General features: G+C 44.3%; 1 protein-coding gene across 4 annotated transcripts; it reads left to right on the forward strand.

Moving 5' to 3' along the window:
* The first annotated feature begins 687 nt into the window (after positions 1 to 687).
* LOC130208122 (rootletin-like) lies at positions 688 to 26243 on the forward strand. 4 transcript variants are annotated; one of them, XM_056437078.1, is made up of 37 exons: positions 688 to 952; positions 6297 to 6423; positions 6520 to 6662; positions 8071 to 8262; positions 8344 to 8427; positions 8518 to 8609; positions 8706 to 8871; positions 8962 to 9068; positions 9169 to 9396; positions 9486 to 9576; positions 10232 to 10318; positions 10393 to 10602; positions 11248 to 11447; positions 11551 to 11733; positions 12415 to 12559; positions 12651 to 12797; positions 13117 to 13347; positions 13515 to 13708; positions 13794 to 13921; positions 14121 to 14290; positions 14412 to 14591; positions 16920 to 17054; positions 17159 to 17302; positions 18105 to 18343; positions 18426 to 18585; positions 18684 to 18851; positions 18933 to 19356; positions 19663 to 19820; positions 19933 to 20053; positions 20152 to 20315; positions 20856 to 21071; positions 21407 to 21631; positions 21717 to 21866; positions 22017 to 22217; positions 22680 to 22811; positions 25069 to 25242; positions 25381 to 26243. In XM_056437078.1, the coding sequence occupies exons 2-37, from the start codon at positions 6405 to 6407 to the stop codon at positions 25465 to 25467; spliced, it is 5895 nt and encodes a 1964-aa protein (XP_056293053.1). In that variant the 5' UTR covers positions 688 to 952; positions 6297 to 6404; the 3' UTR covers positions 25468 to 26243. The 4 variants fall into 4 exon arrangements, with proteins under 4 accessions (XP_056293053.1, XP_056293052.1, XP_056293050.1 ...); XM_056437075.1 differs by lacking the exon at positions 688 to 952 and adding an exon at positions 5822 to 6020 and having other exon boundaries at positions 19696 to 19820; XM_056437074.1 differs by lacking the exon at positions 688 to 952 and adding an exon at positions 5823 to 6020.
* The last annotated feature ends 238 nt before the right edge of the window (positions 26244 to 26481 follow it).

Consider the following 26481-nt stretch of genomic DNA (forward strand, 5'->3'; position numbering starts at 1 on the left):
AACAGGATTGTTTGTGATATCAGTCAGTATTTTTTGTTCTCATTTAGGTTAATTGGTTTCCATTCAAGAAACATTTCCATGTTGTTTTCAAGTTATGCAATTGTTCTGAAGTTGATCATATGTACGTGTATTGAACTCCACATCAATAACTTGACAATTGCCTGCTTTCCATGTTTCCATATTTTGAATTTCCATTAAATATTGTTGTTGATTGAAATTACATCTAAATATATGTTTTATTGAGTATTTAAAATTCAGCAATAGTTATACATAGATTCTTTCTGATTTTTCTGACAAATGAAGGGTCATTAATCTGAAACTAATAGGTATGATAACTGTTTGCCAGAACAGATGTAATTCTTGTTTTTAGATTTTAAACTTTTACTTTGGTTATTTTAATTGAGAAAAAGAAAAGAGCCACTATTATATCAACACATAACTCTTAGTTTCTATCTAGCACTTTGAAAAGCCTACTTGGTGTAGGTTTATGCCGTAATTAGTACATATAGCCGAGTTATTGTAAACTCCATTAAAAATATGTATTTACTAAAATAGTCTTTATTAACTGGTGTAATCTGGATTTTGAGATTTCCTGTGAATCAGAGTATTTCAACGAAACAAACAAACAAATCTCAATCACGTGTAGCCTGTAAAAAAAAAGTGTATTGATTGCTTTAATTCAAACTGTTTAGCCGTACATGAATTGACCCCCTGCGTGATGACAACAGACCATCACGTTGGTTCACACGCCGCCTGCGACTCAACTGGAAGTCCCTCCCCGGAAAAAGCCTGGGGAAGAGACCGCAGGAAGGCGACGCGGCTCGGCCACCGGCAGCTGATGGGACGCGTCTCTCTGCTGTGGATGAGGGTTGTTTCCGCCTCGGTCGGGTGAACGTCTGCCCAGAAAAATGGCGGGACGGCCGGATCACGCTCATCACACCGATCTGTCGAGGTGAGACTGAATACATGGGAAGTGGAAGTGTTCGCGGCGTGCACGAGGGGGAGAGTTGTTTCCGTAGCAGCGCGAGTGAGTCGGGGTTTCAGTCTGTTGCAGGAAAACAATTCGTGGTCATCTTAATTCGCTCGGATGCTGCGCCGTTTTACGTACAACCCCCCTCCTCTTCCTCCCTCCTCCTCATTCTCTTTCTCCCGCCTCAAACTCCTCAGAGACTTTTGAAAACTTGGGCGTGTCTTTTGAATGTGTTTCCGTTACGTACGTGTTTATATATATATAATATATATACACATATTTATATATATATATGTATATGTCTATATATATATGTGTATATATATATATATATATACACACACACACAAGTATATCCCCCTCGATCTCAAATGGGCTTCTTCTAATTCTAACGATGAGATCGATAAACTGACTAAGAAGCTCCAGCAGAGGGACGACAGCATCCTTGATCTCATGCAAGAGGAGCTAGATCTCGCTGAGAAACTCCAGTCCCAAATCCAGCTGCTCATCCAGAGCAGGGAGTCCTGCACAAAGGATTTTCTCTTAGACTGCAGAGCTGAAGAGGAAAAGTTGAAGGAGCAGAGGTCCTGGCTCAGTTACAGGAGAGCCACGAGGCAGAGGTCCAAAAGGTTAAAGACCAAAGCAAGACCCTGGAGGACTAAAGAAGAAGACTCTGGGTCTGTGGGAGGAAGATGCAGCACAGAGTCACTGAGGTGGAGAAAATGAAGAAAAAGATTCAGGCCATGAGAGAACAAACAAAGAGGGAGGCAAGAGAACGTGGAAAATCAAGAGGAGGAGGAGGACAAGACGGTGACGGGCTTTACAGTGGGAGGACGTTGGTTCTCCAGCTGAGGTTGCACGACAGTAGCGCCTCTTCCTCCCCCCTGAACCTCTGCATCCTCCCTCCACCCTCACCTCCATCTCCCTCACCTCCCATCCTGCGGGCGACTCCCCGGATCCGCTAGCCAATGTCGATGTGTCCTTGGGCGAGACACTTAACCTCTCGATTTAACAATAATTAATTCACAATAATACAGCAATTATAATTATCTTTATGAATCCACAGAACATAATATATGGAGAAAAATGAATAAATACAGAATTTTAAATGTGAAGTGACAAATATAAAATGTATATATATTTTTTTAAAAACATTATTTGAAGAACTTGAACTATGAATATTGAATTAAATGACATGAACATCACATACTGAACACATTTTAGTAAAAACGTATGAAACATTCTCCTTTTTCCTTTTTCTGTACTGCTCCAATACATCAGAGCGAGATCTGTGTTCCCACCAAAAGACAGTTACCTGCCCTCACCTAACAAACAAACACACACACACACACACACACACACACACACACACACACACACACACACACACAGGATTAGGAGGGATTTACGTGTCTACCAAATGAAGTGTATGGAAGGACAAAACCCGAAGAGGAAATAGTTGAGGGTGGTTCCTTTATTCAGCAGTTGATTTATGGCTGCGTCTGCTGGTTGTAAACATAAAAAGCAGTTCAAATGAAGAAGTCCTCAGGTGTGGTTAGGTATGTGGAAGATGAAAGATCAACAGGTGTTAAACACTCACATCTCCCAAACTGTAAAACCAGTTTCTGATCTTCTGTCAAGCCAGATGGGGGCACCTTAGAGTAAACTAACTGCTTCAGGCTCATGATTGTGATACATTAATGTAGATATACACATACACAAAATCACTGGTAATCAATCACAAAGTTGTGATATTTGTTGACAATTTACAATATGATGAATGCTAATTCCAGGGAAACCCCCCAACATTGTCTGCAATTAATTGTTATCAATATACTGTAGATGCACCTATTTATTATAAACCCACTGTAAGTTGTGACAAAATTAATTAACATTTATGATTATCATTATTAACACTTATTTCCTGACTTTCTTGAAAGCAGACATTATGTCAGTGAGTGTGTTTTAAGGCTGTGTTGGGGTCTGCTATTGACACAATGAACCTTTTGTCTGTAACTATGACAATCCAAGCACGAAGTAGTGCAGTGCCCTCCTTAGCTTGTTTCATAGTGAAAAATAATAAGATGATAACTATTAACTTTCTTTTATGAATGTATTGTTTTGAATGGTGTTTTAAAGCATTTTATAGTTAAAGACAACTTTGAGAATATTCTGATATATTGTTTACATGCTGCATTGCTAGTGTTGCAATGGTGTTTTATAGTAGGGGGAGGGAATGGGGTCAGCTGGAACACCTTTCCTCCAATCAGAAACAACTGAGTGGCCCCCTGTACTTGAACATCACGGTAAAGCCATGGCTGATATTGTCATTTTCAGTAATCTGCGGTTTATTTTCTCATTTACTTGCTTGGTCTTTAAAACGTCAATCAAAGGGAAAAATGCCCATAACATACCAAACCAGTCTTCTCTTTGATGGGTGGCCACCACCTAATATTGACCTTATTAGACTACAGGGCTCCAGACTGCGACCAAATGGTCGCATTTTGCGCCTAAAATTAGACACAGTGCGAGTAAATTTTTCATCAACTCGCGCATGCGCGACCAGTAAATTAGCTGATTTCTTTTTTTTGTTATTAAATATTTTTGTTGCTGACAAACTTGTTCTACACTTCAGCCCACTATAGTTAGCGGTAATGCCTGAATGACTGGTTTGCTAACCGACATTAACTCCAGAAGAAGAAGAAAGGAGACGAAAACCGAAGCAGAAGGCTGGCCTGTGTGTGAGAGCGGGGGGGCTAATGTGTGAAAAGAGGCGCACCGCAACGGAGACGCAACGAGGGCGAGGGCCGCAGAGTGAGAGGTCCACGAGGGGATCCTCACCACCGAGCGGCGTCCCCGTCCCCCGAGTTGAATCTCTGGGTCGACTCAGCCGACTCTCACATGTCTGCCCCTATAGACTGATGTTCACGGTAAACACATTCGATCGGGAGCGCGCGAGGATTTTGATAAAGTTAGCGGAAGGATTTAAGTGACAACATCCGGTTTTGCAAAGTTAGCGGAAAGAACCACGTGAAACAACATCCGTTTATCAAAATAAGATGTCGACAAATCATACACGAACATATAAAAGTAAACAATGAACTGATGTTGTATCTTTATAAATCGTTTCTGAGATTTAGCTTAAATTATGCTAACATTCAAACATTTGTACTGGACCAAGGAAGAGTTTATAAAAATTAGTCAGTCTTTTGTATGTTAAGAAAAGTCCTGTATATAGATTTCCCCAAGAGTTCCAGGAAATGAATGATGCAGATGTGTTCCATACATATCTCAAATCCCCTACAATAGCAATCAAACAATTTTAATGTATCAATTAGGATATTTTTCAAAGTAAAAGTCCTAAATGTTTAAAGAAGTCGGTAATTTCTTTAATGTTTGAGTTGCTTTATATATGTATTTCCTCATAGTCCTCATAGCAATAATGCTACACAATAAATAGAATGCTTCAATCAACACCGTGATCGGTATTATCGGATCGGCAGATACTGATTTCAGTGATCGGTGATCGGTATTATCGGTGATCGGCAGATACTGATTTCAGTGATCGGTGATCGGCACCAAAACCTGATCGGTGCATCTCTAGAAACCAACAAATGTTTTGATTGGCCACATCGAAGTGCAACATGCACATGCTCAAGGTATGTTTTCTCTTAAAATATGTTTAAACTCAATACAGTAACTTCTGAAGAGTTCTCTGTTGTGAATGTTTTGCAGTTCATGAAGGCAAACAGGCATACGATTGTATATTGTCAAATTATTTATCAGTAATACAGTAAAAATGATGGGAAAACTTAGCAAGTCGATTTATAGTGTGTCAGGGTTTTTCCTGCAGAGAAAATTTGGGCGCGCGCCTAAGCTGTTTTCCTGAGCGCCTATGACAAATCCCGAGTGCCTAAGGCAAAAAAAAGTCTGCGAAAATTACAGAGTGGCGGGTGGAGATTTCACCCTGTTCTAATGGTAGGGGAAACACTGGAGTTGATAAGCGTGTCTTCTTGTCTGATCAATACATAACTGTGAGGTGCGTGAATGGACAGATCGGCCAGCTGCTGATCACTCACTCAACAGCTCGACCTGCATGAATAGCATGGGAGCACCGAAGACCCATTTTGACCCAGGAAAAACCCTGTGTGCGCCCCTAAATTTTCTGCTTGCGCCCCTAAAATTTTAAGTTAGGGGCCACTGTGCTCCTAGTAAAAAAAGTTAGTCTGGAGCCCTGGACTATAACCCCAGGATCTGAGGGGGGGTGGTGCTAGTGCTAGTGACTTTTCTTTGCTCCGTCCCGATGCGCGCAGACACTTGAGAGCCCTGCATTTATACACGGGGGCACATAACTTGGGGGGGGGGGGGGGCTATTTTAATTGCGTTAAAAAAACAAACTAATTAATCCTGTAATTTAATTAACTGAGTTAACGCGTTATTTTTCACAGCACTAATATATATATATATATTGCTCACAGTTTTACCAACCGACTCACATTCACTGGGAGTCATTCAATCCCAAATTAAAGTGACTTTAACTAATTACAAATTAAAAACACCTGCCTATAATTTGTCACATATATGTTTAGTTTTCCCCTTGCAGGATGTCTCGGGGGCTATTCCAGTTGTAGGCCTACTTGGGCCTCTCTTTGTTGTGCAGTTGAATAGCGGGGGTCTGCAGGCGTGTGAATGTGGGCAGTGAGAGTGGAGGAGGTGGAGGTGGAGTGGGAGGAGGGGTGTGAAGTGACTCTTAAACCCTCGCTGTTAATCCTGCTGTCCTCAATCTCTCTGCCCGTCTGTACGGGAGGAGACGACAGGACGCGTCACACACTCGGCTCCTGAGAACGTGTGCAGCCTAGAACACGCAGCGGGCTGCGGCCACTGAACTTTCTCTCCTCGTCGCACCGTCTGTGAAGCCGCAGACGGTTCAGAGACGTCTCGGAGTTAGTTAATCCTGTTCGCCGGAGCGGCTCAGATATCTGCTGCCGCTGCGATGAGCGCGACGGAAAACCCCGACACCGACTCCAACAAGCTGGAGTCAGTGATACAGGTGAGGTGGACCGGGTCTCCCTCCATCCCCCATCGTGTATTAATAAACTGGCGATGCTGGTTTGAGTGTTTTGTGTTGATATATTGTATCATGGAGCAGCTCTGATGTGACCGCTGTGGCCCCCCACATCTCCAGAGTCCTATTTCAAATATAATTTATTATTTTCATTGGGTTTGGATATTCTTCACTTGCTGGGTCATTTTTGTGTCTCCTGGCTCGGTTTCTCTCTGAAGGTCTCACAGGTAAAGCGTCACATGTCTGTGTTTTGTCCATTAGAGGCTGGAGGAGAGTGTTTTGTCTGAGGAGAAGCGGCTGACCGTCCGGGGACCCTCGCCAGACGCCCCCCCTACGTGTCTACCAGCACGAGTACGAGAGATTGTCACAATGAACCTCAACGATACCTGTGAGTCTCCGAAATCTGCTCTCCTGTCGTATTTAATATGCAATTTTACATTTTCCTTTGCTGGATTGTGTCCCTGTCTGTCCCGTGTCTTCACAGCCGGGGCCATGTCCTCGGTCATGTCCCTCCAGGAGGAGAACCGGGTGCTGCAGGGAGAGCTGGTGAGGCTGGAGGACCTGCTGGCACACAGCCGAGCCGACCGAGACGAGCTCGCCATCAAGTACGGTGCCATTAGTGAGCGGGTAAGACACCGGCACTGCAACATGGGACTCTAGTAAGACGGGCAGAACAGGAACAGTGAGTTAAGGATTGGAAGAGAGATACTCGATATGACCGTAAATAAGTCAAGTACCTGACTGGCCTTCATTTTGTATGAATAGTAAACTCCCAAGGCTTTCTAAATCCCCAAGGTGACGTGGACCTAAAGGGAATGCTATGGCTCTTTCCCCTTTCCAATTTCTGTATCTATTTGGGTCTCTCTTTGTCTGAGATTTGCTGGTCTCCCAGGTGATGGGGGACTGGAATTAACTCAAGTGGAATGTTGCCATGGCGTCTGTCACCCTGGGCGACTGTAAACAGGGGCTTCAGTGGGGACGAGACACGGTGGAGTGGTGGGTGGGCGCCACACATCTTGTTTTGGGGTTGAATATTAATCAAGGAAACATGCATCCAGAAATGAAAAATAACCCAGATGAAGTCCTTTCAGAGAAACAAATATGCTGTGGTTGTCAGCGTGTAGTTTTTCAGCACTTTATTCTCTTTTCAAATCGACTTATTTGATCTCATGTAAACCACATTTTATTTCTATTGTAGAATTCAGAAATACTTCAGTTTTGTATTTAGTATTTCACTTTGATTAAAAATACAAAGAATGCGGGTTAACAATACTGGGGCTACAACTATGATGAAAACAATATATTATTCAGTGTAAGTCTGTGATCACTGTCTGCTATTTAATTAATTATTAAGACACATACTACACTTGAGTGTTAAACATTTACAGCATTCCCAGCGTCTTATGCAGCTGAGCAGAACATCTTACTTTTTCAACAAAAAAAAGAAGTGTTTTTGCCAACAATGCTCTAGAACTGCTAGAAAATGCCCCTTTTGGTGAGAAAGATTTTCAATTCAATTCAATTCAGTTTATTTGTATAGCCCGATTTCACAAATTACAAATTTGTCTCGGAGTGCTTTACAATCTGTACACATAGACATCCCTGCCCCAAAACCTCACATCGGACCAGGAAAAACTCCCAAATAACCCTTCAGGGGGAAAAAAGGGAAGAAACCTTCAGGAGAGCAACAGAGGAGGATCCCTCTCCAGGATGGACAGATGCAATAGATGTCATGTGTACAGAAGGACAGATTTAGCCACCTGCTGTTTACGAGATCAAGAAGGAGCATCAATTTCTAACACTTTCACGACAACTGAGCAACTCCATTTGATGAGGAAGGTGGTGTTGTCTGACAGATCTCCAGAGCAGTGACTAAAAGGCCGTGTGATGAGATGTTTTTGTTCCCTGTGACCAAGGAATACACATTCAATCTCAAATACTAAGTATGTTGAGATTTACAGCGCGTGCTCGGTATTTTAAACTCACAGCATGGCAGCACTGAAAATAAAATAACGTCTAACATCTAAACCTGCAGCTGGAGCAGGCGCTACGCTTTGAGACGGGAGACGAGGATCACGATTCACTGGAGTCCCGCAGCCTGGCGCAGCAGAATGTGGACTTACGACGGAGGCTGGACGAGGAGCAGGCGGCCTACAAGCGTAAACTCACTGCATACCAGGAGGGTCAGCAGAGGCAGGCGCAGCTCGTACAGAAGTTGCAGGCCAAGGTATGTTTGTTTTACTCTCTGTATTTGAGATGAAGTCGTCAGGTTTGTTACAAGATAGTCACAGTTTCCTTGCTTCTTCAGGTACTTCAGTACAAAAAGCGGTGTGGGGATCTAGAGCAGATGGTGCAGGAGCGGTCCTCAGAGTTAGAGAAGCACAAGCTGAGTGTGAGTGGCGTCTATTGACTTTGACTCCAGTTAAGACGGCTATAATCTTCCACAAATAACATTTAAACTCTGAACTATCTTCTTATCCAGAGCGCCAGTGAATCATCAAATGGCCGCCATCAAGACGAGTCAAGCAGCTACCTGGAGGACGCTTTAATCCGTCTGGAGGAAGAACAACAGAGGTGACGGATCCTTCATGAGACCTGTAGCGAGTCTCGCGGGCAATATATCATTTTTGCCCTGTCAACATAATGAGTTTTCCCCTTGTGTGTTTTCAGGAGCAGCAGTCTGTCCGCAGTGAATGGCATGCTGAGGGAGCAGCTGGAGCAGGCCGGTTTGGCCAATGAGGCTCTCAGCCAGGACATTCGCAAGCTCACCGCTGACTGGACAAAAGCCAGGGAGGAACTGGAACAAAAGGAGTCTGACTGGAGGAGAGAAGAGGAGGTGGGAGCGCAAAGCTTACAAAACAATACAAACTTGGTGAATGAAGAAAAGATTATAAGATAATGTCATGTTACTTGTGTCCCCTGTCAGTCTTTCCACAGTTACTTCAGTACTGAGCACAGTCGACTGCTGATGCTGTGGCGGCAAGTTGTTGGGTTTCGGAGGCACGTCTGTGAAATGAAGAGCGCCACTGAAAGGTCAGCAAACGGGGAGCGGTCAGCCCGTTGCCTGAGCACTGATTTCAACGTGTGACGGTACGAACACTTTCCCTCTGTGTCAATCTCTCTCCATTTCCAGGGACTTGTCAGATATGCGCAACGAGCTGGCTCGGGCATCCCACTCTGCTCAGGTGTCGTGTGCAGGTCTGTCTGCCACGCTGCACACCCGGGAGGCCGGAGCAGCTCTGGTCCTGGAGCGGGAGAAAGCTCTGCAGGTTCAGCTGGAGCAGCAGCTGAGAGAGCGAGTGGGAGAGATGATGAATCTTCAGACCCGAACAGACGCAGAGAGAAGTGAGCTCAACGTCAGGTCAGTGACTCTGGTTAGCTCTCCTACAGGTTTGTTATTCAACAACATTTGTATGAATCAACTTTTGCCTTTCCTGTGTTCCCTTTCAGGCTGTCAGAGTCAGTTCGAGAGGCAGAGAGACTAAAGGGACACATTGAGGAGAGAGACAGAGAAATGGTCGCACTGATGAGGAGGCTTGAGGTTAGAGGTCATATTAAAAACAGTGAGCCACACTGTTGCACTGGCTGACATGTTGCTTCATTACTATAACGTACTGTTCTGTTGTAAACTGTCACTATTCCTCCAAATGTCAATAAAAAAATCTTTCTATGGCTGAAAGTAGTCCCCAAAAAATACACAATGTTCTTGTGTTTGAGTAACATTTGCCAAGGAATGAGTGTCCAGGTGTTAAAGCCATATTTAAACATACAATCTTATGATCTTGACCTGTTTTTAGGGCGAACTGGCTTTCGGTGTACAGTAGGGACATAGAATGTGGAGATTAATACACTATTGCTTTTGGTATTTTTATTGATTTGCTGACTATAAGAAAACAAACAAAAATGTCAACTGTATGATTTTAAAGCTATAACGCATTTTCAGCTGCATTAAAGCTGAAGTTGGTAACTTTCTTGTCGCATTTGCTTAAACTATCAAACTAGGCACAACTCTGTGAAAATAAATCAAGATTCTGTAACAGCTCTGCCGATTTCGATACAACCTGATTAGTCTACCTATTATCTGTCTCATGTATTACTTACATGGGCACAGTTTGAGAAAATATGTCAACGTTATTATTTTAGTTGTTGCCAACTGTAGCTTTAATCTTCCTGTGCTTCATGTTGTCTTCTCTCAGGAGCAGAGTGGTAATGATGAGACTGAGATGCAGGCGATGAGAGCTCACACGGAGACGCTGTTGGACACCATGCGGGACATCGCACAGGTAAACATCCACACATATGCATGCTGTCTTATATCTCAAAGATGGGAGTGCCTCATTTACATGTTCTCTCGTAGACGGTTTTGTCTGATGGAGAGTCGTCATCGGAGGCCGACCAGGACAACTCTGGGGCTCCGCTGCTGGCGTTGATCCGGGGTTTCTCCCATCACCGCTCCTCATCTTCTCGCAGGTCATCCCCCTCTCGGGCCTCCTCCCTGGCTCCTCTTTCTGAGGCGGCGTTGTCAGCTCTGCGCTCTGCAGTCACTAACAAGACGCTGCATCTGCAGGTGACATGTCAAATCATTTGTTTCATTTCATTACAGTGATTGTTTCAGGAAGAAAGCACATTGGTGATGTTGTGCTTTATCTTTTGTTCATTATTCTTGTAACGTGCTGCTGGTGACACAACAAGTAAATAATGCACATTTAATCTAATTCAGTTTATTTTGTATATCACATATTACACATTTGCCTCAGAAGGCTTTACAATCTGTACATATACATGTATTTAAAAGAAAGGTGCATTTATTTTAGAGACTAATTACAGTCCACTAACCTTTAGGCTTCCACAGCCAAAATGAGAACAGCTGTCTACACATTAGCAGAGTAAAGGGTCAGTTAACTCAAACTATGGCTTTTGCATTTATTTCGCCAGATAATTTTTCCCACATACAAAGACAGTTATTATAATTTATTTGTTGGTACTTACAGAAAAAATACATTAAAAAAATACTTCCCATCACCCAGGATTTGTATTGCAACTAGTTTTTACCAAATAATTAATTCCAAATCGTCCTACAAGCAAATTACAGCTACCTTAATTCCATTGGGTCTCAAAGGTTAATATCTCAAAATCCGGGCTAAAAACCCAAAGAATCACCATGGATAGGTGCCACTAGAGGTGCGTGACCCCACTTGTGTTGTGTCTCCAGGATGTGCGAGGGCGCCTGCTCTCTGCCCAGTCCTCGGTTCAACAGTTACGCAAGCAGCTTTCAGAGACTGATTTAGCTAAACGAGATGCCGACCAGCGAAACCAAGCTCTGCAGAGAGAGAGGGATGCTGCTCAGAGAGAAAGAGAGACCACACAGAGAGAAAAGGAACGCCTGAAGCAGGAGAGAGACACACTGGCCAGGTTTACAGACCCTTCTCTCACCTTTTACAGTCTGTTTCTAAAAGTGAATCTTTAAGTGAACGTAACCCTAACGGTTTCCCCTCACACATCATGAACATCGCAGTGAGAAGGTGAGCTTGGAGAAGAACTTGCAGGCAGCACAGAGCAGCAACCAGATGCTGCAGATGGACTGTGAGAAGCTTCAGCTGACCGTGACGTCCACTCAGCGAGAGCGAGGTCACGAGAGGGAGGAGAAGGAAGCCGCCACTCAGGAGAGACAGCGGGCAAAGGCAGAGACTCAGAGGATGTAAGTCGGCTAATTGAACTTGATTAAGTGAAGGCGATGTGGACGCTCATCCACAAAGTCTGTCTGCAGCCAACACACAATGCAAATGCTCACAGGAGGACACATTATAAGGTCAGAAAACCTCTTCATTTACTCACCTGGGTGAATGGGTATGACAGCAGAGCTGACACTTTACACATATCAAACAAGCCAGCTGAGCCACAGTACATCTATGTTTGCACATGGCTTTATAACGCTCATGCTGTTCGTCTTGTCCTCGAGCTTATGCTGTATTTCACCTTTTAGAATCAGAATTGTTTATTACACTACGTTGAACATACGAGGAATTTGACTCGATGACAATAAACATGAAACGATAAAACATGAATAAAAACAGTAAATGTAGTGTAATAATAATAGATACATATGGTAAATAACAAATAAAACAAGTATCTTTTTAAATACAACTGGAAAGTGTATTTTAAGAAAAGAAAAGCTGTGCAAAGGTGTTTAACATTGTCCTGGGATGTGAGTCAGTCAGTTAGTCGGGGTCCGAGGCTTTCTTGATGAACCCGACCAGCTGGGAAGAAAGTGTTAACTGGGTCCTTAGGACTCAAACGGTGCCCCTCTATAATCCCCCTACAGAGCTAGCAGTCCTAATATGTTTTGCTCTAATACCACATGCTTATCGTTTTGCGATAGACAAAAGCAGTGGGATCAGAGTGAGAGTCGAGCCTCTGCTCAGCGAGGAGAGCTGTCTGCAGTGAAGGAGACTCACCAGCAGGTGGAGATTGAGCGGCAGCTGCTGGAGCGAGAGAAAGCGCAACTTACTGAAGCACTTGCTCGGGTAAAAAGAAATAAACTTGTGCTCATTTAACTTTTTGCAGATTTGATATTCTGTGTTCTCATATTGTCTGTGACCCTCATTTCCTCTCCAGGCTGAGGGCAGTAACGCAGAGCTCTCTCTGCTGATCAACAAGCTGCAGTCTGAGGATGCAGCTCTCAGGGACTCTCTGGCCAAGATGGGAAGCATGAACGAGGGATTGGCCGAGGACAAAACTGACCTTAACAATTACATTCTCAAGGTAAGACCATGTCATGTGTGTATTTGACCTCCTTAAAGGGTTCAGTGTTTGAGATGGAGTCGTTCATATGATGTGTTTTTACATGTTAAAAATGACCACACTCGAAGGTGGAGCAAAGGCATGGCTGTATAACACTCTATCCCTTTTCCTCATTTGCATGTTTTGTAGTCTAGATGCAATGCACAGGGATATGGGCACATTCATGATGTTGCCCTTAGTTACACACAAAAAGTGACTAAAGCAGTTTTGTGAAGAATGATACCAGAGAGCTGAAGTGAACTGTAATAATGTGAACGTCTCAACCTTCACTCTGTCTCAGCTGGAGGAAGAGAAGGCCATCCTGCAGGCCCAGAAACGGGAGGCGGAGCAGGAGAGGTTGACCATCAGAGATGAGCTGGTCCGGCTGGAGCAGGACCGGCTGGAGCTGGACTCGGCCCGCATCGCGCTGCACCAGTCGCTGCAGGACGTCGAGCTAACCCGGGTGGTCACGGATGCAGAGCTGCAGAGTATCAGGGCCGAGAGATTTAAGCTACAGGAAAAAGTCACACAGGTACACAACCGATTATATTGCATCACAAGAAAGCTCTGGGAGGTGGCTTGACCTAATTTAGATATACATCCTATACAGACAAAATGGAAACTGTAATTAAGGACTTTTTAGATCATGTTTTTTATTATTATTGTTACTCGTTTACATTTTGGGGCTTTTGTTGACAGCTTTGTGGTGAGGTGACCTCTCTGGGATCAGAGCTGACTCTCGCCAGAGGAGAGGCCCAGAGGACGGAGGTGGCTTTAGAAGAAGCCGGCCGTGGTCGAGCAGAACTGGCTCGAGACAAAGCAGCACTGGTGGTCCAGCTGACGGCCTCTGAGAGAGAAAACACTGTTCTGTCAGAGGAACTAACTGCTTTCAGGTGTGTGTTGTTTCTCAATGACCCATGCATTCTCACATGAGTGAACGTAAGTGTGTGTGTGTAACTTGTGTTTTTCCCAGCACAGGTCTGAACGGGAGTCGCTGGAAACCAGTCTGTTTGAGGTGCAGCAGCAGCTTGTTCAGGTGGAGTCTCGAAGGGAGCAGCTGGAGACGGAGAACCAAAACCTTCGAGTCCGCTGTGAGACTGCAGCAGGTGAGTGATAAAGTATGTAGAAGAAGAAATACAACGAGAAAAGACGACTTTTAGTTGACATTGTGCCTCTTTAAGAGCTCAACTCTGAATGTTTGGTATAATGGGAAAGACAGTTGCTCAGTGATATGACAGAATAAGAACCTAATGGTTGAGTCCTGTGTTTTCCTCTACTGGATTCTTTTCTGGATGGGATATGCAGCTGAACTAAGGCGTGTTCGCTCGGATGGGGAGAATCTGTTGGCCCAGGCTGAGCGAGAGAAACAGGCTCTGACTCAGACTCTAAATGCTGCACAGCTGGAGGCCCAGCAGGCTTTACGCAAGGCCATCTCTGAACATCAGGAGGAGGTGGAGAGGCTGGTCTCAGAAAAGGTCAGAAGCTTCAGTGGTTCAGTGCTACTCAAAGCCCTTGTTGTAGACTTGTTTTTACTTTTCGGATAAATCGAATGGCTCTTTAATCCATGTTGGTGTTCTTGGCTGCTCTGTTTCCCAGGAAGTCGTGCGTCACAGCCTGCTGATGGAGCATGAGGGCACCTTGAGGAGGCTGCGGCAGGATGCGGAGGATCAGCTCCACAGGGCAGAGAGAGAAAGCGAGGAGCTGCAGGATGAACTGAGAAGTCTCCAGCATGACAGAGATCAGAGTCTGCTGCAGGCTGAGACGGAGAAACAACAGGTTGGAAAAGAGTTCAATTCAGTTTCAATTCAGTTTATTTGTATAGCCCAATTTCACAAATTACAAATTTGTCTCGGAGTGCTTTACAATCTGTACATAGACATCCCCCCCCCCAAAAAAACAATCGACGGAAACAAAAAAACAAATAACCAAAAAAAGGAAAAAAAAAAAACCTGGAGAGAGGAGAGAGGAGGAGAGGAGGAGGATGGACAGATGATGTGTAATGTAGATGTAGATAACAGAAGAAGGATAAATAAAATAATATCATATGATAATAATGATGAAGTGTATATAGTAGGCATAGCCCATTCACGATGGAGACCTCCACGATCCATCCACGGCAGCAGAGGGGGAGGGGAGGAGGGTGAGGAGAGTCAGGGACAGAGGCAGGCGAGGAGGGAGAATTCAACCCCCAGACCTCCATCAATCTCCAGTCAGGCATAGAGGATCTATGAATCCATATGATCCGATGACCCCATCAAGATGAGAGTCAAGGAGAGAGGGAGAGAGTAATGTGAGTGAGAGAAAAAGAGGAGAGAATTCAGAGAGAAAAGAGGAAGAAAAAGAGAAAAAGAGGAGATAGGTACATCCTAAATCTATAGCAGCTATAAGCTAGCAGCAGCAGCAGGCCTGGGCCAAGAGGGCCCTCCCTGGCCCTAACTATAAGCTCTCTCTAATCTCAGGTCAAACTTAGGTCTGGTTGTCTGTGAGGACTGAAATTGGACTGTGTCTATAAGAAAGTGATTGCTTTATAAAGGCTGCTCTGGATCTACTTTTAAATCTCTATTCTACTCTAGAACTACCTTCAGAGAAAGTAAAGAGTCTAGTGTAGGGAGCTCTCTGAGGGCAATATTAAAGTATGAGGGTGCATGCTGGCAATTCAGAATCACCAAAAAGAGAAGAAATTTTTTAAGAGATTTTTAAAAGTGATTCTTGATTTTGCAGAGCAGAGTGCAGCCAGTGATGGAGCCTTTTTAGTTTTGAGTGAGTCTCTTTCTGCAGCTTAGTGATCAACTGGAGGAGCCAGCAGACTTATCTGGAGGGATTAGAGCAAGAGGAGAAAAAGGAGAGCAAGATGATAATATTTGAACCATCTTTTGTGAACTTTTTTTTTGAAATCTGCAGATTTTTTTTTTTTTTTTTGAAGAAGATGTGCGATTGATTTGAAATGATTTTTGAAATTTTAATGCGATCAAAGTAATTTGAAGGACGAGAAGATTTGGTGGTGGATCATGCTATATCAATGCCGTGTACAAGAATCCGCTCAGAAGATAACATTGATCTCATTGCCTACTACAACATCTTAAAGAATCCAGTTTCTCATAAAATTGATCTTTGAGTGTTTGTCCATGTTTATTAAAATATAACATCTTTTTGTTTTTTTATGTCATGCTTTTATTTATCGGTTTTTTTTCTTGTCTTCTGCTCTGGATGTCTTTAATTTAGTAGTTTCATCTTAACAATGAATAAGGTAAATAAAATAATATTATAATAATATAAGGGTGCAAAAAAATAATAGGTAAATAAAATAATCCAAAACAAAACCAAAACGAAACTGATAACAAACTCAAACATTAATCGATCTGATATCGAGACAAATTAAAATCGAAATGATAATGATAATGAAAATCGACTGCTCCTGTAATGCAATTAAATGTAAATCGACTGCTCAAGTCTCTGTAACAGGATGTCGCAGTCAGTCAACAGAGATGTGTCTCATAGGTGGTCTAAGGAGAGGGACAGAGAGAGTCCTTTATCTGCCATTAGTAAGAGTCATTTGTTTTTTTTCACCTCTAGATCCTTTTCTGCAATGTTTTTTAAAAATCTGAATAAATTTCTCAAATAAACTATTTATGAACAAAAAGTCGAGAGAACTGATTGCAAGTCTCTCAAAGGATCTGGAGGAGGGGAGGTTGGAGAGAGGAGTCTTTTTAGGTTAGGACTCTGGATCCAGAGTGAGGAAAGTTCTGAGAGGGTTAATTAGCAGACTGAGAAGGAGTGTGTGTTAAAAGAAGAGCCAGAGACAAAGAGCCTATAAGCAGCCCAAATAAGAGGGGGAAAGAAAGAAAAAGACACGTTAAGCAAATGGGTCGGGGTGGGGAGAGAGGTCTGGGTCAAAGAAGAAAAGCGAAAACGGTAAACGGTTTCCAGGGGGAGAAAAGGTGATAGGAAATAAAGCCATACCAAAGGCATACAGCATTTCAAGCCTCTGAGAAACTGAAAAATCCTCGTCGTCCTCTCTGTCGCGGTCGTTCATGTGGCTCAGCTCCAGTACGTCTGTTGTAAGATCCTCCCCTTTTGTTAACCAGACCTTTTCTCTCTTTCCAGGCCCTTTCTCTGAAGGAGGCAGAAAAAACAGTTTTGTCTGACAGAGTGTCCGCCCTGCAGACCGAGCTGTCAGCTGCAGCCCTGGAGGCCGAGCGAATGTCGAGAGAGGCAGCTCATTGTGAAGAGCAGGAGCAGGTGAAGTGACGTCCTGTCTGTTGTTGAATCATCTTCGCTCTAACACAGCCTCATAAGGAAGATTTACTGAAGTTACTTTTTATTGACATTTTGCTCATACACAGGTCAGAATTGGGACCCTGACCAGCGAGCTGCTGGAGCTTCGCTCTCAGCTGGAAGATGCAGCTTCTGTTCATGAAAGGGAACTCCACAGTCTACGAGAGACGTGCGCTGATCTTCAGTCACGTGCTGATGTTGCTCTCAAAGAGGTAGATAATCTTCTACAAGTTGGAATATGAGAGTGATACAATATAAATCAGAGACCACATACCTCCACCAAGGCTGTACATTCCTTTGGTTTGGATACCCGTTTTTATTCTCATTTTAAACGGCTAACTATAGGCCATAGAGCCATGTGTTATCAGATCTTTTGATATCAGCAAAAAGCTTCCTCGTGTTTTTTACCAGGGGATCTTAGCTAGTGTCCTCTTCTATGCTGTGCTACTGCAGATGATAAACACAGGATCAATAAGATGATCAGAAAGGCTGGCTCAGTGATCGGCCTTACCCCGGACTCACGAGAGGGGGCTGTAGAAAAAGGCCCAGTTAAAAACGATTGTTTCTTTTGAAGGCCTTCCACTAAACTGTTGTTAATGGACTCAGAAGCTCATTAGTGGGCAACTCGGTACTCAGAAGATTAGATTCTTTTTTAGATTTAGCATCTTTCTGATGTTAATCATGTTTCATATGTTATTTTCTGGTGTTATTTATGCTTTGTAATGTGTTTTTTGCCTGTTGTTCACTGTAGACTTGTTGTCTGTATGAGTCTTCTCTTGTTTGAATGAATTGTGGGTGGGAATTACTAAAGTTTTCTCATCTAATTGTTATCGCTTGCCCCTGGAGCAATACGGCCACACCTTCCACCAAATGTTAGTGCAAACAGTGTTGAGATGTCCTGTGAACTAGCATCTAGTAAACAGAACTTCCTGGTGGATGCCGTGAGATAATCCACCACATTTTGAGTCTGTTCGGTTCCATCACCTTGTCCCACACATGACTTTCGCCTTCCAGCTGGACCAGTGCAGAGCTTCTCTCTCAGCTAACGAGGAGTGTCGAGACCAGCTGAGGCGGGACGTCTTGGATAGTGAGCGGCGTCTCAATCAAACTCAGGATGCAGCAGAAAACAACAGAAGAGAGGGGGCGGAGCTGCGACGCAGCCTCGCTGACGTCACCAAGGAGAGGGACACACTGGGCCAATCGAACACTCAGCTGAGAGGAACTCTACGAAGTGCAGAAACGGAGAGAATCAGGTAAACACTCCAACCAGTGGGAAAGTATCCGCTGACAGAAATGCAATGTTCAGAGTAAAATGTGTGTGTGTTGGGTTTTCAGCGTGAAGAGACAGTGCGAGGAGAAGGAGCAGAGGCTGGCGGTGCTGGAGGAGAATCTGTCATCTAATCAGAAGGAGGTGACGGAGCTGCGGAGCTGCCTGAGAGAAGTGGAACGGTCACGGCTTGAAGCTCGACGAGAACTCCAGGAGCTCCGCAGACAGGTCGGACATTCCTCCACACCTCGGAGACATTCACATGAAGTCAGTCTCGACTTCACATGTGTGGCTGTGTGGTGATGTTGTGCTTTTCTTGGCTCCAGCTGAAGGTTCTTGATGGAGAGAAGGAGCATAGAGGGAGGGAGGTGGCCGAGCTGCAGACTCGCTTGTCACTGGAGGAGCAAAGAGAGGAGGAGAAGGGGAAAGAGGTTTTCACCCTCAGACAGAAGCTAACTGAGGCTGAAACGGCACGAGACTCCCTCAAGAAAGAAGTGAGGAGTGTGAAGACATTATTTGTTTACCTGCTGTCTTTACTGTGTCAACATTTTTAATTCTTTTCTTTTTCAATGCAGCTTTCTGTGACTCAGAAGGGCCTGCTGGAGTCTGAGTCGGGGTGGCGGGGCTGCGAGAGGGAACTGACCGCTCAGCTGCAGGAGGCGCGTGGCTGCGAGAAGAAGATGCAGGATGAAACCAAGAAGCTGGTCCTGCGCGCTCAGGCGGCTCAGGACTCTGCCGCTCTGTCCATCCTGCAGCTGAGCGAGGCCCAGGGCCGCCTGGCCGCCACGGAGGCGGAGCTAACCCGGGCTGATGCCGGGAGGAGGGACCTGGAGTTTCGTCTGAGCAGCCTTCAGTCTGCACTGACGCGAACACTGGGCATCGGAGCAGGCGGCAGGGGAGGCAGGGGGAGGAGCCCGGGGGGGAGCTCCACATCACCAGGAGCCATGTCACGCCACCACAGCATCTCCCCGCTGCGCTCCTCCCTGTCGCCTCCTAAAGGTAAAAATTTGACATTCAGCTTTAACTCTGCATTGCAGAATTTAGGCATGTATTCAGGCATTGAATATAGCTCTGTAAAAAAATGTTTTAGCACAATTCTTTTATAGGACTGTCTCAAAGAAGATTTATTTATTGTAGCCGCTTAATGTCTTCTTGAGATATAAAGCCGAGCAGACCATTCCAGTGAGCCATATCTCATATTCAGTATAATGTGATCCCTCCTACACACCTTTTTAGATGCCCCAATATACAAAAATATTTATTTTTCACAAAGTGGATGCAACTTTTTATATTTAATTTTTTCAGAATTCCGAGTAAGCACCCCTGACGATACTTTAGGCTCTGCGTCGCCTGAGAGGGGGGAGACACCGCTGCCTCTCCCTCAGCCAGAGCTGGACCCCGACACACTGCGAAGCGATCTGAGAGACTTCCTCCTGGAGCTGCGTGGCGCACAGAGAGAGAGGGTAACAGAGCAGCTCGGCATGAGAACAATCACAAAGTAAATATTAATAATAATTCAGGGTGATTTTTTTGTGTTTGTATGGTTCAAGTCTTTGTTTATTGCTGATTTTGAAGGATGATGCTCTCTGCCAGCTGGGGGCCCTGCAGCGGGAGCTGGAGGAGCTGTCAGGGGAACGGGACTCTGCTCTGGTTCGTCTCACTCACCTGGAAAACACCTTACAGGAATACCAAGAAGGTAAAATATTTGAAATTTTTTCATGCAGGTTTCGCAAGAAAAAGACCTTCGCCAGAAAACCAAATGACCACAAAGCCATTTTTTTGGTGTAATTGCAGGAAAGCGTGGAGTGGACGAGCGTCTGACCACCACTCACACTTTGCTCCAGCAGCAGGAGGAGATGGTGAGGAGAGGAGACAGAGAGAGGAGAGCTCTCAGCGACAGGGTGAAGGATTTAGAGCGAACTCTACAGACCTCTGAAATGGATAGAAAACATACCCAGGTACACACACTTGTGTATACTCATGTGCATGTATATAGACTCCAAGTATTTGTACTGGGTCCCACACAGCAGTGACCACTGATCTGCTATCATCGCCATGTGGCAACTCAACAGAAGGGCAATATGTAATAACAACAGATGCCACACACATAGTGGCACACCTCTTATGTGTCCTGTCTCAGCTCTCCATATGTCTGTTTTCAATGCCAGCACCTTTCAAAATAATCCTCCTGGCAGGAACAGCAGGGACATGAAGAGAGGACAACACACAAAGCATTGATAGGCAAAACTGTGTGTCGGTTTGTGTGTGTGGGTGTTATTGAAAGCCATTCATACGTGTTGCATTTTGGTAAAATCTCAGGAGGATTTATGAAAGACGAGTAAATTCGGAGCTCAGATACAGCAGGGGATCATCTGTTAGACTATCTGTGCATGCCTTTGTATTCTGGGTCTAAAATACAGCTCTCCAATATACAACAAGACATTTTGCTCCACCAACTGGTCTTGAATATTTTCTCTGTCCTCCCTCCATCTCTGCAGGATCAGTTAAATAAGCAGCGTGCTGCTGAGATGCGTCTGGAGGCGGAGAAGAGGCGTCTGCGGGAAGCGCTGGAGGCAGCTGAAGCCCGGGCCACCAGGATGGAGCTGGGGAGGCGCAGCCTCGAGGGGGAGCTGCAGAGGCTCAAACTGAGTCTGGGAGACCAGGAGGCTGACGGCCAGGCCTCCCAGGAGCGCCATGACTCTCTAGTAAAACAGGTACCGTCGGCTCAGACAGATATCCTCATATCGCTGAGTGCCTGATCTCATTCTTACTTACTAGGATCTTTTTTAGGTGTCTCAAACTAGAGCAGGTCTTGGTTAATGTGGAAATACTGTATTTTATGTAGTTTCCTTATAATTTTCCCAATAATAAACCTTTCTTTAAGGTTTCCTATAAAGAACTGTGTGAGAAACTAATTATGGAGAAGGAGACATTGCTACATTGCTAGTGTAACCTGCATAGTTCCAGTATTTAGTCAGTGGACAGCAACAATGTGAAATATGAATGCTTAAGTTTGCAATAATAAATGACACATTTCTACAAACTGCAGGTGGCAGAAGGAGAAGCCAGTGTGTCTCTGCTCCAGAGAGAGGCGGAGCGGCTGAGCCAGGCTCTGCTCAAAGCTCAGGAGGGCGAGTCTGTACTCAATGAGAAGTCCTCTTCCCTCAAAAAGAGCCTGCAGGAGGCTCTGGCTGCTCACAACAGCACACACAGTTGTCTGACCACTCTGCAGAAGACGCTGAGTGTGGCCGAACAGGACAAAAGGCTTCTACAGGTGGGTGAGGCAGAAGGTAAAAAAGGCCTTTGACAATATGGATGAAGCCCAGGCAGTGATGAGATTATGACTTTGTACCAATAAGGATCGAATGGATGACGCCCGGGCATCGTTGGTGGAGGGGAAAAGGAACATGGTTGTCCTCACTGAGCGCGCGCAAAGCTTGCAGAGTGAGCTGGACCAGAGCGAGCTGAAACGGGAGGAAGTGGAGGCTGAGCTCAACAACACTCAAGAGGTGAAGAAGATGGATCATCTGCCCTCATCAAGACTTCAGAAAAAAAACATTGCAGCATGCAAAGCAATAAAAGTGAAAAAGTATCCCAATACAGTTGCACATAAACACTCTCTCTGTATCTGACCTCTGATCCCGTCTTTCCTCCGTCAGGCTCTACGTCAGCGCTCGGCCGGTGCCGCAGAGGCTCAGCGCAGCGCCCAGTCAGCTCAGGCAGAGCGCGCCGCCGTGGAGGAGCGGCTGCGTGGGCTGCAGCGAGCGGTCGCCATGCTCGAGACTGAGAAAAAAGATGCTGAGCGGCAGGCTGTGAGGCTGGAGAAAGACAAGGATGCTCTGAGGAATACACTGGATAAGGTCAGCACTGACGCTCGTGGACAGTTAATGTGAAACTGGTTGCAAACAATCGTTTCTTTGAATATATACTTCATTGACACACAGTGAGCCCAGTGGGTCATCGGGAGCAACAACTTGTTGAAGACATCAGGTCACAGAGTACCAGAGTCATAGGGAGGGAACACGTCACACAGAGTTTATCTACCAAGTGTTTTGTCAGAGTTAATGTCACTCATTCTTTTGTCAAATTATATATATATATATATATATATATAAAACAAGAACTATTGCCTCTCCTGTTCCTCATCTGAGCTCACCACTACTTTTTATACCGCATGTAAAGGTCAAATTTCTCAACAAGAATACAAATTTCCACCTGCATTTTTAAAACCCAGACTCTACAGAAACGCAACATCTGTGAGGATGTGACTGTTTTGTAAGGGATCTTGTGCTTTCCTATCGCTGACAATTCTCTTTAATCAGGTTGAACGCCAGAAGCTGAAGACGGAGGAAGGCAGCATGCGGCTGTCTGCAGAGAAAAGCTGCTTGGACCGCTCTCTGAACTCCACCGAACAGGAGCTGCAGGAAGCACAGCAACAGACACTGATGCTGCAGGTAAAGAGTAGATTCATCAGAAATCATACTTATTACATTTATTGCAGCACTCGGTGCCATAATAAGAACCTCTGAGAAGCTATTACAAACTGCTGTTAGCAGAGTGAATGCCAGCTATACGGCTCGCCATAAAATCTGTTTTTGTAGCAGCTTCAGAGCTTCCAGTGTGACTGGGCTGGAGCCCGGGACCTTTCACTGGAGGACAAAGCCATGCTTCAACGGGCCGCCATCGACCACAGACACTTTTAGTAATCCGGCTTTAACGTGTTTTTGTGGAGTATAAATCATTTTCCATTAAGTTACGAGGGATTTTATCTAAATTAGTTTCATGAGAAAAACATCACTGTGGCAGCTGTGTCTGATTTGGCCTCGGCTGCTGGTGCTTGGCAATCAGTCAGCAGCCGAGGCCACCCTTATAAAAGCTCCCACTTGAGAGTGGAGGGGGAGAGGTGAGCAGAGGCACGTGTTTTGCTGTCTGGAACAATAGAATATATTACGAATAACCATCCGACTACTCATTCCATGGTGCTTGAAGGGGGAACCTACTAGTGACGGCGAGACACAGCTGCCACAATCACATTGTGCTCAGTGAATATTACAGGAGAAGGCCAGTGTGCCTTACAGATGGAAGTGAACTGATAAGTCACAGGACAGTCAGGCGGGACTTTGTTACTGTCAAACAAATGATTCATGTAACTCTCCAAGATATTCATGAAGTTACACCTGAAACTTTGTTGAGGACCCATAAATGTCAAATGAGGTCAGTGTAACTTAGAAATAACCGTAAGCTCTGGACACATCTGCTTCGTGTTACGGTCACAAATAAGCATTCGAGAGTTGTTTTTCAGTTCTTCTGCATCTCATTCTTGAAAGTGCTTCGCTCCATAATGTAAATGTTCGACCAAACACGATATTTATGTGGTTTGATTTTGCTAAACAAGTCATAACATGTTTTTTTTGTTTACCACATACACAAACAAGCAAATATATAAAGCTACATTGAGTTTTCTTTGAACTCTGAAAGAGTCATTAAAGTCGTTTATTTCATGCTGGTTTTACATCTCAGACGAAAGATCATTTAACCCCAATTCAGTCAAACCTCTTCCCAGGATGCAGAAATGCTCGTCATCTTCACCAACGCTCAGGCATTTGCTAAAAGCTCCTGTGGAACTGATGTGATTTGGCAAAAAAAAAGTAACACAATTCTAGAACTTCAAGGCTATGTTTGTAAGAACCTTACTGCAACTTCCTTAATCACTCCTTGCGACGCTAAAGGATTCAGATGAACGTGTGAGCCAATCAATATACAGCGTAAACGATAGAGCCAGAGCTGAAGGTAAAGAAAGAATTGCACGTTTTGTCATTTAACTTTGAAGGTCATGATGGAGGTTTCTCTGCTCGGGGCCATCCCCCATTTGGACCTTCTCCAGACCATAAACATCACAGGTGTTAGTTGTGAACAGCAGATGTATGATGTTTACTCATCTGTAAAGTTATCTGTTCTTCTAGTTTCATGGATATGTCCACGTTGGCAAACATGATTCCTGAAGAAGCTTTCAAAGGATAGAAACATTTTCCATAAATAAATGTCTTTAACAATATCCAATCGTTGCTATTCTCCTGGAGGATCTTCTGTCCATCAATTTCTTGTTAAAGCTTTTTTGCATGTACAATTTTCTTCGTCTGACCTCTTAATATGTCCTGTAGATAGCAGACCCCACAATGTCTTGTATGGCTTAATTTCCATTCTTCCAGAAAGTCTTAGTTAACCCTTGTGTTGCCCGATTCAATGTTTAATGTCGGTGTTCTTTTGGGAGTCAACAAACAAACATAAAGTACCTCACACTTAAACTTGGAAAACAATATTAATTCTAATAATTTTCTGGAGATTTTAATAGCTGGGGTCTTATTGACCTCAAGGGTAAAATATGTTAGTAAATATAAAGGTAACAGGAGGGTTAAACATTGAATCGGGTCATATTGACCCGAAGGCAACACAAGGGTTAAGAGCATTTCCAGAAAACATAAGTATAGTTTTTCCTCCCCAGAGTGTTCAACATGGTTCTTCTGTGTCTGTTTTCGATCTGGTCTTTTGGGAAGAACCGAACCAAAGTCTCTCCATTGTTTACTTGTTTTCCACATCAACTGTCCTGAAATTCGGTGTGCTGACAAACTTTCCTTTTTGCTAACATGTTGGACTCTCCTACCTGTTTTGTATCAACGTGTGTGTGTCCGTGTTTGTGCGTGTTTTGAGTAGACTCAGCTGGCTGAGATGGAGCAGTCCCACAGTCTGTGTGAGAGTTTGGTGAGGCAGCGTGACGAAGCCCAGCGGGAGGCGGAGAGACTGAGGACCAGCTTCAGGGACGTCGAGCGAACGCTGGGAACCAGAGAGCGAGCTCACCGACACAGAATCAAAGGCCTGGAGGAGCAGGTACACACACACACACACACACACACACACACACACACAGATCGTGTTGTAGTAGATACGGTTTCCTCTACAGATTAATGAGGTGAATGAGCTGGTTAAGAGTGTAATAAAAGCGTGTCCCCCACGATATCCCTGCAGGTGTCCACCCTGAAGGAGCAGCTGCAGCAAGAAATGAAACGGCGGCAACCGTCTCTTCCGTCCTCCTTTCTGTCACCAGGAAAGTGAGATGCAGCTTAAACCCAAAAGCACCCGCACACCACGGCTGACGGAAAAATCCACTCATCATTAATGTCTGAAAGCAATATTTTCTCACAGAAACATTCTGTAAAGAATTTATACTCTAACTCCAGTGTTTTAAAATATGATTGCTTTACTTTGTGACATTTAAATGAACGCCACTGTCATTGTCTTGGTGTTTCATTGAACACTTAACCTGCAGCACACACTCGGCCAATGATGGGCGAGTTCTGCTGATTACTGGCAGCCGTCGGCACTCGATCCGTGCTCAACTTGTTCTCAAACTTCCTGCTCTTATTCAAGAAGAAAACCCAAATCACTGCAAGGATTCTTCTCCACACAGAATCTGGATGAAGTGCAGGAATGAAAATCTGCCCGTTTGGCAGTTTGACCTCGATTCCTCCACATTGATGAACAGTTGAGGACACGAAGAGAAGGAAAGGACGGACTTCACCAAGTGCGAATGCCAAGAAACAGACCAATTACATATAATGAAGGAGCTGCAAATATTGTACTGATTATGTGTTACATAGGCAGCTTTATAACTGAAAAGGGGACCACTGCAGTATGATGGTATACGTACAGTATGTTTTTATTAGTTCATATTAGTTTGACTAGGTGTATATACTTTGTTTTTACTGTATAGCGAGAGGCAGATTAACAACAGCAATATGACTTGTATGTACACTTGGACGCCACATGTCTGCAGAGAATAAACTCAGTGTGACTATAAATCATGTATTTCATAAATACCTTTCAGCGCACTGATCTGCATGTTTTGACTCAATCATACACTGAATATTTGTAGTAAAAAAAAATCTTTCTTTTTTTTCTCAGTCTTTATAGTGACAGTTTTACAAAGCAGTACTACAGGGCTGTTTGTGAGAAGCCTTTTTAAAGCACTTGCTGCCACTGGAATGAGCTATATATATATATATATATAAGCTTGGTTGCTAAGCACAGATTCAGGTGACAATAGTACACAAACTAAGGTCACTCACC

Source organism: Pseudoliparis swirei, chromosome 18, assembly GCF_029220125.1.
Source record: "Pseudoliparis swirei isolate HS2019 ecotype Mariana Trench chromosome 18, NWPU_hadal_v1, whole genome shotgun sequence".
In the NCBI taxonomy this organism is placed as follows: Eukaryota; Metazoa; Chordata; class Actinopteri; order Perciformes; family Liparidae; genus Pseudoliparis; species Pseudoliparis swirei.

Coding starts and splice junctions, on each gene's coding strand:
- LOC130208122 (XM_056437074.1), top strand. CDS start 5,964: ATGAGCGCGACGGAAAACCCCGACACCGACTCCAACAAGCTGGAGTCA. Junction 13,709..13,793: donor GAGGAACTAACTGCTTTCAG/GTGTGTGTTGTT, acceptor TTCCCAGCACAG/GTCTGAACGGGAGTCGCTGG. Junction 21,072..21,406: donor ATGACTCTCTAGTAAAACAG/GTACCGTCGGCT, acceptor TACAAACTGCAG/GTGGCAGAAGGAGAAGCCAG.